Below are 16,439 nucleotides of genomic sequence, written 5' to 3'. Positions count from 1 at the left end.
GAATGTTTTGCTAGGCCAGGCCACTTCCTGATAACACCTTGCAACAGCCAATAGCAAATATTGTGATAAGTGCATTAAAATAGAGAAAATATGTAATGATAATTTTCCAGTATAATCCTCCCAGTTTTATCGGTGTCTGGCTCAGGGACATAGCAATCCAAAAGTGCTATCATTCTGTTTAAGAGGTGTTTGTGGATTTCTCATTTACAGATTTTTGTAATCTATTCTGAATCTGTATAAGCTTCTAGTGCTGACAACACCCAGTTTGTGCAGTGTCAATAATATAAGTGTACGCAGGGGAGATCTCATGAGGCACAGTTTTGTTTAAAATGAGAATTTCTGTACTTCATATTTCTCAAAGAGAAAATTAGCACATTTTCAGTGATTGCTTACACCCTTATCATAGAATCATACAATCATAAAATGGCCTGGGTTGAAAAGGACCTCAAAGATCATCTAGTTTCAGTGCCCTGCCATGGGCAGCCCAGAGCCACATTCTGCCTGGCCTTGAATGCCTCCAGGGATGGGGCATCCACAACCTCTCTGGGCAGCCCATTCCATGCTGGAATCCAGGAAGTTTCTACGTTCTTCCTTGAAATAAGAACCACAAATCCAACCCTATCCATGTAAATTGAAATTTGTATTGATTTTAATGCCAGTGTATAACTGTAGTGTGTTGCCATCTAAATGTGTCTCAGCTTCCATAAATAAAACAGAATCTCATAAATTGAGGCTTTGATGGCAATGCAGCAAAGAAGTTCAGACTGTAGTTTAGGGTTAGCAAAGGCTAAACCACAGGAGATTGTCCCTTTGTTCTTTTGTGTCTAGCAGCTGGTATCTTGACACCACCTTGGCAAAAAGGACAGGTATAATGACCTGGTAGAATTACAGCAGCCTGCTATAAAATTACAGATTACCCTCTGTATCCTGCATAGCGAAGCAGCATATTGAGTGTGGCATCCCCAAACACATTTTGTGTCTCAGTAACTGTCTTCTTAGTACTCTTTTCTCTCAGCCTGAGGAGCACGGTCTCTAGAGGGCACTGTGGCTTGTTGCCTCAGTGTCTTTCAGAGGATTTCCCCTGACAAAAATCGGAGATTCAAAGTTCCATTTCCATTTCTTTAACCTGTTATCCCAGCACAGAGTGCCAAATCAAGATTTCATTCATGGACATTTATTTTAATCTTTAAAACTATTCATTTTTTACTTTCACGTGATGAATAAATATACGCCAAGGTTCTGAATGCTTCATTCACAGAAGTAAATCAAAAGCAACTTGACTAAGGCCTACAAATGCAAAAGACGCATTAAGCTCATCTTTGGAGGAAGAAAACCTGGATACTTACACATTCTAGATGGAAAAAAAAATACTTACAAGATCTGATTACTCACAGCTCTATGGTTTAACCAGAAACCCATCTTCTCTGTTTTATCTCTATGACTGAGCATGAGACAAGGTCAACAACAAATAGGTTGGTCCAGCTCCCCGCTCGCAAACACTGTGCTGTGGTTTAACCTGGCAGGCAGCTGAACACCACAAAGCCCTTCACTCACTCACCTGCTCCCTGTGGGATGAAGGAAAGAATCAGGAAAAAAAGTAGAACTCATAGGTTGAGATAAAAACTTTTTACTAAGACAGGAAAGGAAGAGAAAAATAACAGTAATGATTACGTAAATATGTACATATATATATTTACAAAACAAGTGATGCACAATGCAGTTGCTCACCACCAGTTGACTGATCCCCTCAATTTTACTGTTTTTTTTTTTTTCACATGATAAGGTATGGAACAGCTCTTTGGTCAGTTTAGGTCAGTTGTCCTGGTTCTGTCCCAGTTCTTTGTGCCCCCTCACTGGCAGGACAATACAAACTAATACTGACTCTTTGCAGTACTGCTCAGCAACACCTAACACACTGGTATGTTATCAACATTGTTTTTCTCCTAACTCCACAACCACAACAGTATCATGCTGGACACTGTAAAGAAGATCAACTCTGCCCCAGCTGAAACCAGGACACAGTGGAGCACTAGCCACCACTATTCTTAACCTTACAGGCCTCTGGGACTGCACTGTGGGCTTTTTATACAGAATGTAAAAGGAAACAAGTCACAGTCTTATGCAGAAAACCTGTCTTTGAAGGAGGGTAGCAGGGAACAAAAAGCATTTAATGATTTAATGATATCTTGGATGCCTCCCTGACGTACATAGAAAGATAACCATAGAACAGTTGAAACATAATCCCACAACTGAGCTGTCTTGCACTATGAATAAATCAGCAGCCTTTGGAAACATGTTCAACAGCCTCCTGAAAGCAGAGAAGAACTTAAAGGATTTTTTTTGCTTCATAAAGCAACACCTCAAGCTCAAGTAGAATTCAGGCTATTACGTGTACCAGCTGAAGAGCTCGTCAGCATCACAAGAGCCATGCTGACTCTCAAGATGATTAAAAGTTCAAGTATCAGTATTGCAGATTTACATATAAAACCACAAGACTTTTGTGAAGGCTTTCTTATGAATACCATACAAATTTAAATTACATGTTAGGGACTTAAATACATTGTTTAAACAGAGGTACCTGCTGTCATATTCCAAAAGCAAAATGGTTGTCTAATTGTTAACCCTAAAACCATTTCCTCCTAGTTGGTCTCTGTACTCTCAGCTGGTGTTTACACGGCAGGGCTTTTTACTGTGCATGGTGAAGTTTTGCCAGGGAAAGTAGTGGAGTTCACTGCAGGAAATGTTGCATGTCTTTGTCCCCATACATTCCAATAGAAATACAGTTTTTCTGATACCTTTGATTTCCCAATTGCTCCCTTCCCCAAATTTACTTTTCTTCCACTTTGTCACCCAAGTAACAGAAGGTGGCAATCCCAGGTAATCACTGTCTATGAGTGGGCTGTGAAGGGACTGCCGGTAGCGCAATATGTGAAAGGCAGAGGAGAGAAGCCGTATGAACTCCTAAGGTCTCCTGACATTCATAAAAGACTTTCCGTAAGATTTACTGGGTCTTTAAGTGTGTAATGCACCAAAAAAAAGTGAACCTTGCCCCCTTTTTTCTTGCTCATTGAAGCTATCGCTCCTTGTCCATCAGACCTCCATGAGGAGTTTAAAAAGTGGTGGGACGCTCTCACGCCCAAACCCTGCGCACTTAGCATATGAATGCTCCAGCGATTGTTTGAAGTAACAATTAGGAGGACAATGGATAAAGGAGGAAACTGGAGACAGCAACTAACACCTGTGAATCAGAACTTAAACAGCTTTCTTTTACATAATTAATTAAAGATGCAGGCACCATGCACATTGACTTGAAAATATAGTCCAAAGACAATGCCCGTGCACATAAGGCCCTTTGCGTCTGCTTTTGGTTCTGCTACTCACGTGGGAGGGTTGTTCTTTTTGTAGAAATCTTAGTCATGACTGAATGTTGCTAAGTGTTACAAGGGTGTCTTTTTTGATGAGGAGGAAGAAAGTGAAGAGAAAAACACTGAAGGGGAATTGCAATTTCATGGAGGGGGCAGATGTCCTGATGAATTTATTAAAATACATGGACTTCAGATAGGTAGCAGAAAATCATTCTAAAGCACAGAAGAGTGCTAACCGTACAAATAGCAATTGTGATTTAATGTACCATAAGCTGTGCTACAGACTCGTTCCCATTAAAAAAAAATAAATGGATGTTATACTTCTGTTTCATGAAATTCTATTTACTGCAGAATGTGAGCAAAATTTGATGGCATTTTCTCAAGGAGACAATCCATATGTGCACTCAATGTGTTCATATGCAATTATTTCTTAAATGGGCTATATTGTGCCTCTTTAGAGCAGTATTTAATGAAACTTGTGAAGATATTATTACTCTAGAAATTACCAAAGAAATCTCCAATTTGCATATAATAATAAGTATTACAGGGCACAGTCTTCTATGTGCACGCACCCACAGCGTTGCTAGAATTATTCCAGCAAAGAGCACAATGGTGAAGGTTATTCAGCAGTCAAAAAAAAAAAAATAAAAAAAAATCAATTTATACAGTCAGTCTCTCTAAAGAAAAACAATGTTATTAAAAAGTATGTAATATCTTGCTTTTCTCAGTAGGGTTTATGGAGATACAGATACATTAGCTAAAGTGCTGATGCCAGTCCACAGTGAAATTTTGGAATATTTCTTCATTATCTTTAAATGGCATCAATAATAGAAAGGTAGAGAAAAACTGTGAAGACTAACCATACTGAAGTTGAAGTTCAACTTTCCTTGACTTCCAATTTAGACGGGTTCTTTCTGAAGGACATCACAGATGATGTCAAGTGTAAAGCCATAAGTTAAGAATAGAATAGCAAAAGAGATTCCGATGAACTGAGAAAACACATTGTTTTGTTTGTGACCTTTATATGATACAATACAAATGGTATTTGTATTCCAGTCAACCAGTTCTTACCATTTAAAGTTCAAAATAATGACTAGGTAAATCAGACATCAGTAATTCCCACAGTGGTTACCTTCCTGGGGGTGAGAGAGTCATCTATATGTCGTGCTCCTATTAGCCTCTATTTTTAATATTGTAAATTCATTGATATTTTGCAGATTTGGCATACGGATACTACAGACAGCAGAGGAAGTTGACCGAAGAGGTTGATTGGTCATATACAGGTAAGCAAAACTCTTCTATGAGAGAACTTACTTTGTTTTCATATTTTCATATTCATTCTTCAAACTTCAAGAGCCTGTTTTGTGTATCTACTGCCTGCCGTATGCCTAAACAACTCCTGAAGTAAAAATGTAGAAAAAATGTAAAGTCTCAAAAATTACAGCAACTTTACAATAGGAGAGACTATGCTTCCTATATCTGTTACTTCTGGAAAAAGCAAGTTCTCAACCTTAAAACCTTAAACTTGAGACCGGTGAAGGCTGGGCCTTCATTGTTAGGTTCCCTTTTGTCATCTGAATACTTCTATTCTGGCAAGTCTGAAAAGCACACAGAAAAGCTAAAACAATGTGCAGTGCATTTTGTGGGTAAGAATATACCCATATATTGCATATGAACTTCCATGCTTTGCTTCTGACTACTTGAGCATCTTTTCAGGTACTATGCTACTTATCCTAAAAAGGCAGTCATTAGGCAGAGATCTCATAAAATCTCATTTGCATGAGTAAGAAAGTTATATCCTTAAATTCTGAAGGAGCATTCCTTAATCATAGAAGAGCTATAGGAAATTCACAGTTACCCTTCTATGTTCTTCCGTATGTCAAGCCACTTCCAGTAGTATTGGAAAGGTAATTTTTTTTCCTAAGTGATACATATATTTTACCCAGAACATAAAAATGGTCTTCCCGTGACCATTTTCTCTTACATTTTTAATGATTTCAGTGTTTCATATATTTGGTTAAAATATGTTCTTGTACATAAAGAAAACTATACCATTCATTTTCTTTCACTCTCTTTCTCATTTTCGGGATAGTTTTTATCTTCCAGGGTAAAACATATCTAACAAGTTTTGAGCCTAGGGAGAATTGAAACAAGCTAGTCATAAACCCTTCAAAATGAGATTTATAATGAAAACTCCCACTTACACATATTGTACTGCAAAACCCAAGCATAAAATCAATCACTACAATATTCTGTGTCCAAAATCCATCCATTTTTTAATATTGCAGTTAGAGAAGTGCAGAGATAAGCTTCCAGGATTACAGGTGACCAGAGGGCAATTTATGAGTTTGCTTTAAAGAACATCGAATGGATTTTGCATAGGACATCAGAGAAGGCTAACTCAGCTCACTCAGAGCATGCACCTACTGTAAAGCTGCAGCAACAGCCTCAGATTATATTGGCTGGGTATTTTATATTGCTGGATGGCTAAACAGCAAAGACTGCAAGCTGGAGAGTTCAGACCTGTTGGTTCACTCCCATAATGTGTGAGATACCTGCATCTAGTCATCTCACTTTGCGTGCCTTTCCCTAGAAAGTCTGGCAAAGCCTTTCTCTCCAACCAGACATATACTCTCAGATGTATATGAGTGCATAGAAAGGCTTGGGTTAAAAGGCCTCAAAGATCATCTAGTTTCAACTCCCCTGCCATGGCCAGGATTGCCAAAAACCAGACCAGGCTGCCCAGAGCTACATCCAGCCTTGACTTGAATGCCTCCAGGGACAAGACATCCATAAACTCTCTTGGCAACAGGCTCCAGTGCATCACCACCTTCAGTGAAAATCTTCCTCCTAGTATCTAACCTAAACCTCCCCTGTCTCAATTTAAAACCATTCCCCCTTGTCCTATCACTATCCATCCATGTAAACAGTCATTCCCCCTCCTGTTTATATGTTCCCTTCAAGTATTTGAAGGCCAATCCTTGTCATGACAGGACAAGGTTTTTCAAAGCCTTATTGTAGGGCCACATATAAATAAGGTATCCAGTGCTTTGGTATTGTGAGACCTGTTTTACGTGGTGTTTTCCTAAAATACCACAGAATTTATTTATGATATGAAAGGGAGTACACAAATTCCACTTTCACTTAAAAACACTGTCTTCTTGAATAAGAAGATAAGTTACATTTAATATAACTGTGCGTCACTGCTCAGAGTACAACTGCAAACAGTGTCAAGTACTCATATGTCATATTTTCTTCAATATACTCAGAATCCAAACTAGTGTACTAATAGTTGCCTAGAACCACCTGAGATGCCTGTGATTATCTGAGACACATGACAGGACTTCATGAAAGTGGGCAGTAGTTAGATATCCTGGAGGTCCTTTCCAACCTTAATGATTCTATGATAACTACTACAGTTAATTCAGATTTGCAGTTTTGAGACATAAGGCAACACATACATTTCTGAATAGATGACCTATGCTTTGCCATTTCATCGCTTCTGTGGATATTAGTTATATTTCTCTATCTTATAACCCACTCACTGAAAAAAAATTAGCCTTCATATGCCAGTGAAGTTTTACGAGTGGACCTTGGGACCACGCAGCCATGGAGTTTGATCAACTGTGACAAGGAAGCATCTACCTGACCTGGTAAATTTATCTGAGTTTCAGCAGACTTCGTTTATATCAAATAAGAAATGTCAAATACATTAGTCATGGTAAATCAATAAACTCCTTTTGCTGTGAGCAAAAGTAAAACAAAACTAGAGAAATAACTTGAATCTTACCTCCTGAAATCATGTAATTTTCGAAGGTGATGTATCCTAATAGAGCAATGTACTTTAATTTATATGACTCATCATCACATTTTGATTCTTTGGTAATTGTCTAATGATGGCATAAATGTTACTAGAAACATTTTGTAGTACTTCTAAGAACTCAGCTTTGATCCACAGACAAAGCCTCCACTTTCAAGCATGATTTTCTTTGTGTGTGTGTGTGTGTTTCCTGACTTTGTGTATTTGCACAGACAGTAGAGTATTAAAGATGCAGTCAGGGCAAGTGAACATTGTATTTGCATCCATTTTCTTCAGGAGAAATTGATTTTGAACTAGTCTACTCATAGACATTACTTGAACAAATTTCTATTTTGTTCATCAAAACAGTGATAGAAAATAGTTTTAATGACATAACAAACATTTTGAAATTGTCATATACTAAAAGTGAATTCAACCATTTCTGTTGTTGAAAAAACATGCATAATGAGAAAAGGTATTTTCTCAAATCAGTTACATAGAAGTTGATGATCAGAGATCATTTAGACATTACTTAGCTCCACCACTAAGGTTAGGCAAAACATGCCCAAAGAAGGGCTCTTTTTTCAGTGTAGTTCCTTTTGGTTGAAATTATTACTCCTGAGATTTGAGTTCTTGTTGACTTTGCGACAAACCAGTCATGTGGCATAGGGTAAAACATGAGCTGAATTCTGTTAAAAGCAAGAAATTCCAAACAGGAATTACATAAACTAAAGAATTTTTAAAATTGAGTTATGCAAATGAATAGCACAGCCAGCTCAGTGTTGTCTCCTCACAACTGTTAAGTTCACTTTGTGCTGCCATTACTTATATGATATAATGAGCTGGAGTTGCCTTGTAGACACTAGCAACTCTTCCGCTGGCAAAAGGTGATTTTAATCTAAACTTCTGAGTCTCTTGAGTATTCTAAGATAATTTTCTGTGATTTCCTCGTGTGACAGCAACAGGGCCCGAGGGAACGGCATGGAGCTGTGCCAGGGGAGGGGCAGCTGAGGGTTAGGAAAAGTTCTTCACCAGAGGATGGTCAGGCACTGGAACAGGCTGCCCAGGGTAGTGGTGATGGCGCTGAGTTGCTGGAGTTCAAGAAGAATTTGGACAACACTCTCAGAGATATGGTCTGATTTTTGGTGGAGCAAGGAGCTGAAGTCGATGATCCCTCTGGATCCCTTCCAACATGGGACATTCTATTCCATCTCCAGCGTTAAGAAACCCAGCTGCCTCAGCCTCTCCTTGTATGGGATATCCTCCAACCACCCAGCCATCTCAGTGGCCCTTAGTTTGTCAGTGTCTGTGTCATACTGGGTTGGGGAGAAAGTTAAAATTGCACTTGGTATTCTAGATGTCCTTTCGGTAGTGCATTAGAGGAAAATTAATTATCCTGCTGGTTGTACTGTTGGTAATGTAGCCTGGTATGTTACTGGCCTTTTTTGCTACCAGGTGACACTTGCTGACTCACACAAAATGCGGTGTTCATCAGGAAAATTAATTATAATCTTTTCAGATAATTTTGAATAACTATTATATCTCAGTAGTAAAACTTGACAGTGTGTAGATGCTCTTCCAACCCTTGCACCAATGCTATCCACTGTAACTATGCCTAAACATAATGGCTTGCTGTTTTGGCTCCAATATTGAACGTTAAACTAATCATGTGTCGTGGGTTAGCCATTTTATACATAAAATCGTTATTGCTGTATGTCTAATTCAACACCCCCTGAAGATCTCTGCATACTATATTTTTCCACTTTATTGTCATTGCAATGTCATTGACATTTGAAAGGTTATTTTTGCCATGTTGGGTTTTGGAAATATGTGCTGATGATTTCAAGTGTAGTTGCCCGCAGTTTAACTGAAATAAAAACAGCCTTATTTTCAGTGGTACTGAGAAAATGTAGGTCTTTTTATTGTCCAAACAAGATTTAGTGTTTTAATTTCAAGTATTGTTCTATCGTATGGCAATTCTAGTGCACATTCACCACTCATAAAGTTGATGGGAAACTTGTTGCTCACATCCATAAACATCTATAGGTTTACTTCGCTTTTCACTCAGCCTAAAAAGTAACCATGCATCTGTGCTATCTGAACTGTGGCTCAAGAAAGCAGCTGATTGTACTTTTCAGTAAGATGTCACCTGTTTCTTTTAACCCAAAAATTGAGGTTTCAGACTCTCTTCTCACCCGCACTCTGTCTGCCTGTTCAAATAGCCTTCTTGCCTACAGGTGGAATCCAGGTCTGCTGGACTGATTTAATAGATGATTCTACCAGACCAAACTGAAATGTCTCCAGGAAAGACCTGTCCAAAAACTGGTGGAAAATCCTGCCCTCACTGGAAGGATAGAACCAACCTTGTTCTGGGGAGGTGGTGCATAATTCATATTTTTTTCTTGCTATCTAACTGTCATGACAGAAAACTGAGATTTGATCATTTTATCTCCTTCTATTAAATAAATTGCTTTGAGGTTTATATTCACAAAGTATAATCAAGAGTGATGCGCTGCATCAGTTGTGACTAATAAAGGAAGGTCTGTACTCTTGGGCCTTGAGTATTTCTTCTATAAAGGATGCAGCATAATAAATCAAAATAACATGCATTCTTTTATTATCTCTTATAAAAATAGCTCTGCAGAGAGTCTCTCTTTTTTTTTTTTTCCAGTAGATCTTATGCTTCAGAGGTTGCCATACCTTTTCACATATGGAAGCTCATTACTTATATTTACATCCCCTGGATCCCACAGCCACTCATGGTTCCAGTGTATTATCATAAAATTCACAGACTTACTTATTAATTAAAAAGCTTATCACATTATTATGGGCTTGGGAATGAAGATGAGTCAGCAACAGACATTACAGTGTTATGCATCTGTTCACATCAAAGAGACAAGCTGTACTAAATGAGGGGGCTACCTGCTGACTGTAATGGCCATAGAAAAGTAAACTTTTAAGATATCTCAGTTTACTGACTCAACAGCACAAAGCATGTTATTCAACACAATAAGAAATCCATTCAATATATTTGTGGTCAGATCTTTGAATTCATATGGAGTGCTGTGGTCTCCATTCTTTCAGATCAGGAGAGGTGATCTTTGAGCTCTATCACAGAATCACAGAATTGGAGGGATTGAAAAGGACCTTTGAAGATCATCTGGTCCAAGCCCCCTGCTAAAGCCTGGTTCCCAACAGTAGGTTGCAACATGAAAGAGTCCAGGTGGGCAAAGGAGACTCCACAACCTCTCTAGACAGTTTGTTCCTGTGCTCTGTCACTCTCAAAGTAGATTTTTTTTTCCTCATGTTCATATGAATCTTCCTGTGTTCCGGTTTGTTATCATTGGCCCTTGTCCTGTTGCTGGGCACCACTGATAAGACACCCCCAGTCTTCTCTTCTCCAGGCTGAACAGCCCCAGGTCTCTCAGCCTTTCTTTGAAAGGGAGGTGCTTCAGGCTCCTCATTATCTTTGTGTCTTTCAGCTGAACTCTCTCTAGTAGTTCTCTGCCTTTCTTGAATGGGGGTTGGAAAGAGAAGGGGTAAAGACAGAACTGGGTAAAGTACTCCAGATGTGGCCTCACCAGAAGTTTGCTAGGAGGAATGATTCAGTTAGTATTTCCAGGATAAACTGAGCGGGGAAGGTAGGAAAAATGAACCCCATATTAATGCATCTTTCAGTGTTGGGTGCTTGCAGGATAGTTATGAAGAGCAGCATGTTGGTATTCATATTTGGCACCTCACTGGAAAATGTCTGTCGATAAAGATTTAAGTCATTTAAGTGTGCCCCAGTGGCGTAGCAGTAGAAGTGCCGCTTGCAACACCGGAGGCCCGGGTTCGAATCACCCCTGTGGCGCAAGTGGTGGAAGTGCCCCTCTGCTACACAGAAGGCTCGAAGCCCGGGAGTTGGACTCGATGATCTCTAAGGTCCCTTCCAACTTGCACAATACTGTGATACTGTGTGTGATACTGTGATCTGTTTTCCAGTTTCCTGATAAGGCCTGTTCCTGCCCCCATTTCTTTCTTTAAATGCTATAAACAAATAATCCAGCTGTGTCATTTTCAGAAACTGCGTGTCATCTAATCCTGAGCACCGACTACATTACTCCAATGCAGGAGAGCCTATTTCTGAAATGTAGAAATCGAAGCATGTATTTGCATAGTGCGGCACAGCTGTTTTGACAAGGTCTGACCAAAGGTTACAAAGATATGGACTACCTACTAAGTAAATGTGATTTGAAATGGAAAGCTTTTGTAGAATTGTTGTCTTTGGGAATACACCAAACTTAAAAAAAAAAAAAAGGAAGCAGATTGTTGATATCTCACAGTAAACTACAGCATGTGGTTAAGCCTCTTTGTCCTTCAAAAGGATCATAAAAGTATCCTCATCTATATACTCCTGAATCATTTCTCATTTACAAGTGCGTTCAATCTGTGCTGAAGTGGGAAGGATATGTGCTTGAGGACTGCTCGCTTCCAGACAGCACAGATGACTACATCAATATCATCATCACCACCATATCAAGGTGATTTACGATTTCTGAAGTTCAGAGCCAAGCAAGTAATTCTTCTACTGACTATGTCTTCAGAAGGCCTTGCTTTACTCACCTGCTACAGCCCTCTTGAACATTTTTACTCATAGGGATTTTCTACTGTGTTTATAACAGCTTTTTTTTTCCCCTCTCTTCTATTGAACTCAAATCCAATTCAGTATGTCACTTTGCTAACCTACTGAATTAAGGGCAGTAGCTAATTCTGCGCTCACATATTTGAAGCCATTTGTGACCTAGTTTTTCCATGGATCAGTTGGGGTTAAAGCAGTTCTAAAACATATGTGTATATACCGTAATACATCTTTTTTACTTAAACAAAGTATTTTTGAATTTTGTTTTCAAATCCCTTAGAATATTGGTGTTTATTTCTTTCACAGAAAAAAATATTTTTTTCTTAACTTTTCAAGATGAGAAGCTATGGAATCCCAGCATCAGTTTTCTTGTGGAGAAATTGACACTTCCAAATAATATCCCTAAGCCACTGAAAAATCCCGACCTTTCTAAAATTAACTTGTAGAAAAGATATTTTCAGGTCTCCCTCTGTAAAGTGTAAATGATGTCACCTCCAGAAACAAAAAAGCACTTCTTCTCTTTGGCTGCATATTCAGAGGCAGCCCAGTTGGTAGCTTTGTGGCAGATCTGTTGTGCAGCATTTGCATGGTAGTTGCATTTCTTTCCATCTCTCACCGCTGTTGCGTGGACCATGAGATTGTGAAGGTATCAGCAATAGCTAGTTCAGGCTGCAGGCTTGCTGAAAGCAGTAGTAATTCATGTCAAGGAAGATAAATTATCAGGAGGCAGAAATCATTGCTAATTGTACACAAAATGCTTTCCATCAGGAGTCTCTGAGGAATGTTGTGCAGCGTTTATTTGTATACACTTGTTTTATATGCAGTATCATTACTTGTATTGGCACATCAGCACACTTCTAAGAAACTGAATTAATCTGGAGAATTATACCGTTTATTTATAATCAAGAGATTCACTCTGCGAAGTTTCCCCTAAGAAGTCTATGCCTTGTTTCTCTGTAACAGTAACAAGCTGCACCACACCTAAGAACTCATAGGTAACTCTGGAAGCTGCTTATGTCCCAAATAAAGTATATGATTCCAAGTTAAGGCTCTGTGGCACTGTATTTTCCCATGACTTCACAGCCTTTACTCCCTCTGCCTTTATTCTGTGCATGAGGTACGTATGAAGCTGCTGTGAACATTCAAACGCATCAGGTCTCATGGAAAAAGTTCTGAAAGTTGTCTCCTTGCTGCAGAGTCCACAGGAGAGTGTCTGTGCATCCACCAGATTTATCAGCTCGGCTGTCCCCTCTATTTGGTTCTGAGAATTGTAGTTCTGTTTTAGTTACATGTTTCAGCTTTAAAGAGTGAAACAAGTTCTTTTTGCTAAAAGCTAGATAAGAGCATCCAGCTGCACAGAACTCTAGCCAGTTCCTGCCTATGTTTTAGCGGTTGTGCTCTCAACTGACTCTGTATCCTTCCTGCAGAGATCTTTTTCTGTTCTCCTGTGAGAGCTCGCTTTATGAGAAATTAAACTGTGGCTTGATCCAATATTGCCTGGCAGCGATCCTGTTTTAGGAGCCACGGAAACAATTGATTGTCTTCTTCCATACATTATTATAGATGCTGTATGTCAGAGCTAAGCTGTTTTCCCTCTGAATGTGATGTTTCTGTCAGTGCCCTCTCTGTCAGTGAGCTTTATCTGATGAAAACTGGATAACCAGAAAAAAAAATTAAAGGCAGTTACAAAAAAGAAGACATTAAAAACATAAAAGCAAAGTGCATCAAATGAAGGAAAGAGAAATAATTATTTGCATATAAGAACTTGGAGATTTATCTTACACTTCCAATGTCTCCTAGCTATGTAGGGAGTCAAATTCAGGACTTGGTGGCATGGTCACAGCCTGACAATTATTTTTACTGATTTAATTGGGGGGCAATGCAATGAAATGCCTGCTTTGTGTTACCCTGCTTGATTAACTGGAAGGAAGTAATTGAAAAAATACTGCATCCACACTCAAAAAATCTGCATCAGCAGTGGTGACCCACTGTTTCACAGCTGTTAAACAACATAACTGCTAGAGTGTGGCCCACACAGTCCATCTTTCATTGGCCTGAGCAGATGAAATTCAGAGGAAGCCGAATCAGGGCTGTACACTGTAGCACCTCCAACTAAAAAAAAAATGCTAAAAATAATTTTTATGGGTGACTTCCTTTGTTTTCTCACTCCATCCCTTTTTCTATATCCATCTCATTATTTCCATTTGACATTTTTTTGTCAAATTGTCTTATTTCTTCTCTGATGTTGTAGCTACTATTTCAGTTTCCTGTTTGCATTTTAAAGTTCTTATTTTTCCCACCCATCACCTGATTGTGTGGTGTTTTGTTGCCTGTTTCTCCTTGACATTCATTAATGCCTGCATGAAATTCATGTCAGTTTGCTACTTCCTCCCATGTTTCCAGGAGAAACTCTTTCTCCTCCCATGTAACTGATGGAGACAGAGCAAGACGCATGTTTCCTTGACTATCCCAGCTGCCTTTCCCTAAATGTCAGGGACACTGATTCTTCTCTTCTCTGATGGATTCCTGTGATGGCATTCTCATTACTAACAATAACTCCCACTACTAGTCTCTAACTCTATGACTTTACCAATTTGATGAATTTCACCCCATTTTATTACTTTGGTTATCAAGGTGAACTGTTTTTTTTTCTTGTATGCTATCCTGGATATCATTGTGATGGCGTGTTTTCACAGGTCATTAGTAGGTATCAGCAGCAGCACAGAGAAACTCAGGAGTTTCCTATACATGCACAACCTAGTATTTCCCAATTAACACAGCTTAGCATTTTCTTCTTCTCTAATATTTACTAAATTATTTAAATGACTGATTTGCTAAATATGGTGGTAACCATTTTACATGTTTACTGTTGATCTATTCAGCACATTGACACAATTTCCGTTTTTTCAGTGACTCAGTCTTTTTTTCCTTTCTTTCTCCCAAGGACTTGGATACCAGCTAAACAGCTGTCTGTCCCCTCATTCATATTCTGCAGGGAAATTCAGCCTTGCTGTATCTCCATTGACTTAGTAAGCATGAGTCAATATAAGGAAGTTAGCTCATAAAGTGCTCTGTATTTGAGGCAAAATACCGCTTATGTTAAAAGTTTCTTTCCTGTTCAAGCACCACTAAGTTGCAATGATATATATCTTAAATTGAATGCTAGTATTAATATTAAATACATACTTAGCATTCTTACAAGGACTATGCTATCACCCACAAATCTCATTTTGATAGATTTCAGAGCAAATAACATTTTAAATATCAGCGTGTAAGGACTACTTTTTATAACAGCAATTACTTAACTTTATTCAAATTCCAAATTTCTTTTCCTAACAGTTGAAACTGAAGCCAACTGAAATCAATGTGAATATATACCCATTAACTTAAAACTGAACTTTTAATCTGCCCTACCTTGTAGTCATGGACAATTTTTATCACATCAACAATGTAGCATGTTTCTACAAAAATTAAATGTGATGACATAGGTAACAGAAGTACAGCATTGTAAATATTTATTCTACTTTTTATGTAAAATTACTGAAAGATTGGAAAAACTGTGATACTTTGGCAATTAAGTGAGGAATCACTCCACAATGCACAGCTACTGCTGTGTGGACTCCTCATTATTTGATGCTAAAAGAAAAATTACAAACAGATTAGCTTGATTCTACAAAGCTGGTCATCAGTGAAAATGAATGTTGACATTTAATTGTCATGAAACTTCTTATTTAATGTCTCACTAAAATGAATGGCTCAGTTTACATCTCCCATAGCTCTTGTTTCAGCCTATGGTAGTAACAGATTTAAATTAATGCCTGCAACTGTAGCTTTTTCTATACAAGTGAACATATAGAAATTTCTGGTAGTGTGAAAATAGAAAGTAGTTTCATAGTGCCTTTGAAGATAGATCCAACAAAACTTCTTTCTAGATATGATACTGTTCAGTGTTTTCAGTAATATCTTGGATGACAAGAAATCAAATAAATTAAAATTAGGATTAGGAAATTAATGGAGGACAACATACTGGGGCTCGCAAGAGTTTTGAGAACATTATCAGAATTCGAAGTGAGCTTGATGAAAGAGAGAAATGGTCAGAAGCCAATCAAGTAGAGTTTATCAATACAGCCGTAACAACAAGCGCAGAATACCTGAACTGGAAAAGAAAAAGCAAATCAAACATGTAGATGTGAAATGGGGACTGCCTGGTTAGGTGGCTAAATGGCAGTTAGCTGTAATTGAATCAGAATTAACAATATGCTGCTGTTGTAAGAAAAAGACAATCCCATTCTGAGGTGAATTAACGAGAATGTTGCATAAGGCATGGGAGGCAATTATTCTGCTCTACTTGTCACTAGGGAGGTCTCAGCTGTACTTCTGTATTCATCCTGGAGCTGCACACTTGTAGAAAATATGGTGACAAATTGAGAAAAGGCCCAGAGAAAAAGTGACAGAAATGACAGGGATTTCAGAAAACCTAAACTCCTTAGGAAAAAAAATTAAGGAACTAAGTTTGCTTACAAAAAGGAGTTACAATAGCAGTCTTCAAACATTTAAAAGTTGTTATTAAGTGATGGGTTGTTCTCCACACCACTAAATGTGGTAGGGATGAAACAGTTTGATTTGCAGAATGGAAGTTTAATGTGCAATATTA

At 38.4% G+C, this 16,439-nt stretch overlaps 1 protein-coding gene across 6 annotated transcripts in view; it reads left to right on the top strand.

The window, feature by feature from the left end:
• The window catches only part of PTPRZ1 (protein tyrosine phosphatase receptor type Z1), a 128,703-nt gene that overhangs the window by 32,289 nt on the left and 79,975 nt on the right, over positions 1-16,439 (top strand). For all 6 annotated transcript variants that reach the window (XM_072333408.1, XM_072333424.1, XM_072333416.1 and 3 more), the window contains exon 2: positions 4,583-4,648. In XM_072333408.1, the coding sequence (XP_072189509.1) occupies positions 4,583-4,648 (66 nt within the window). The remainder of the gene's footprint in view (positions 1-4,582; positions 4,649-16,439) is intronic.

Source organism: Excalfactoria chinensis, chromosome 1, assembly GCF_039878825.1.
Source record: "Excalfactoria chinensis isolate bCotChi1 chromosome 1, bCotChi1.hap2, whole genome shotgun sequence".
Taxonomy (NCBI): domain Eukaryota; kingdom Metazoa; phylum Chordata; class Aves; order Galliformes; family Phasianidae; genus Excalfactoria; species Excalfactoria chinensis.
The sequence above is the reverse complement of the archived record's forward strand: the minus strand, read 5'-3'. Positions and strand labels throughout refer to the sequence as shown.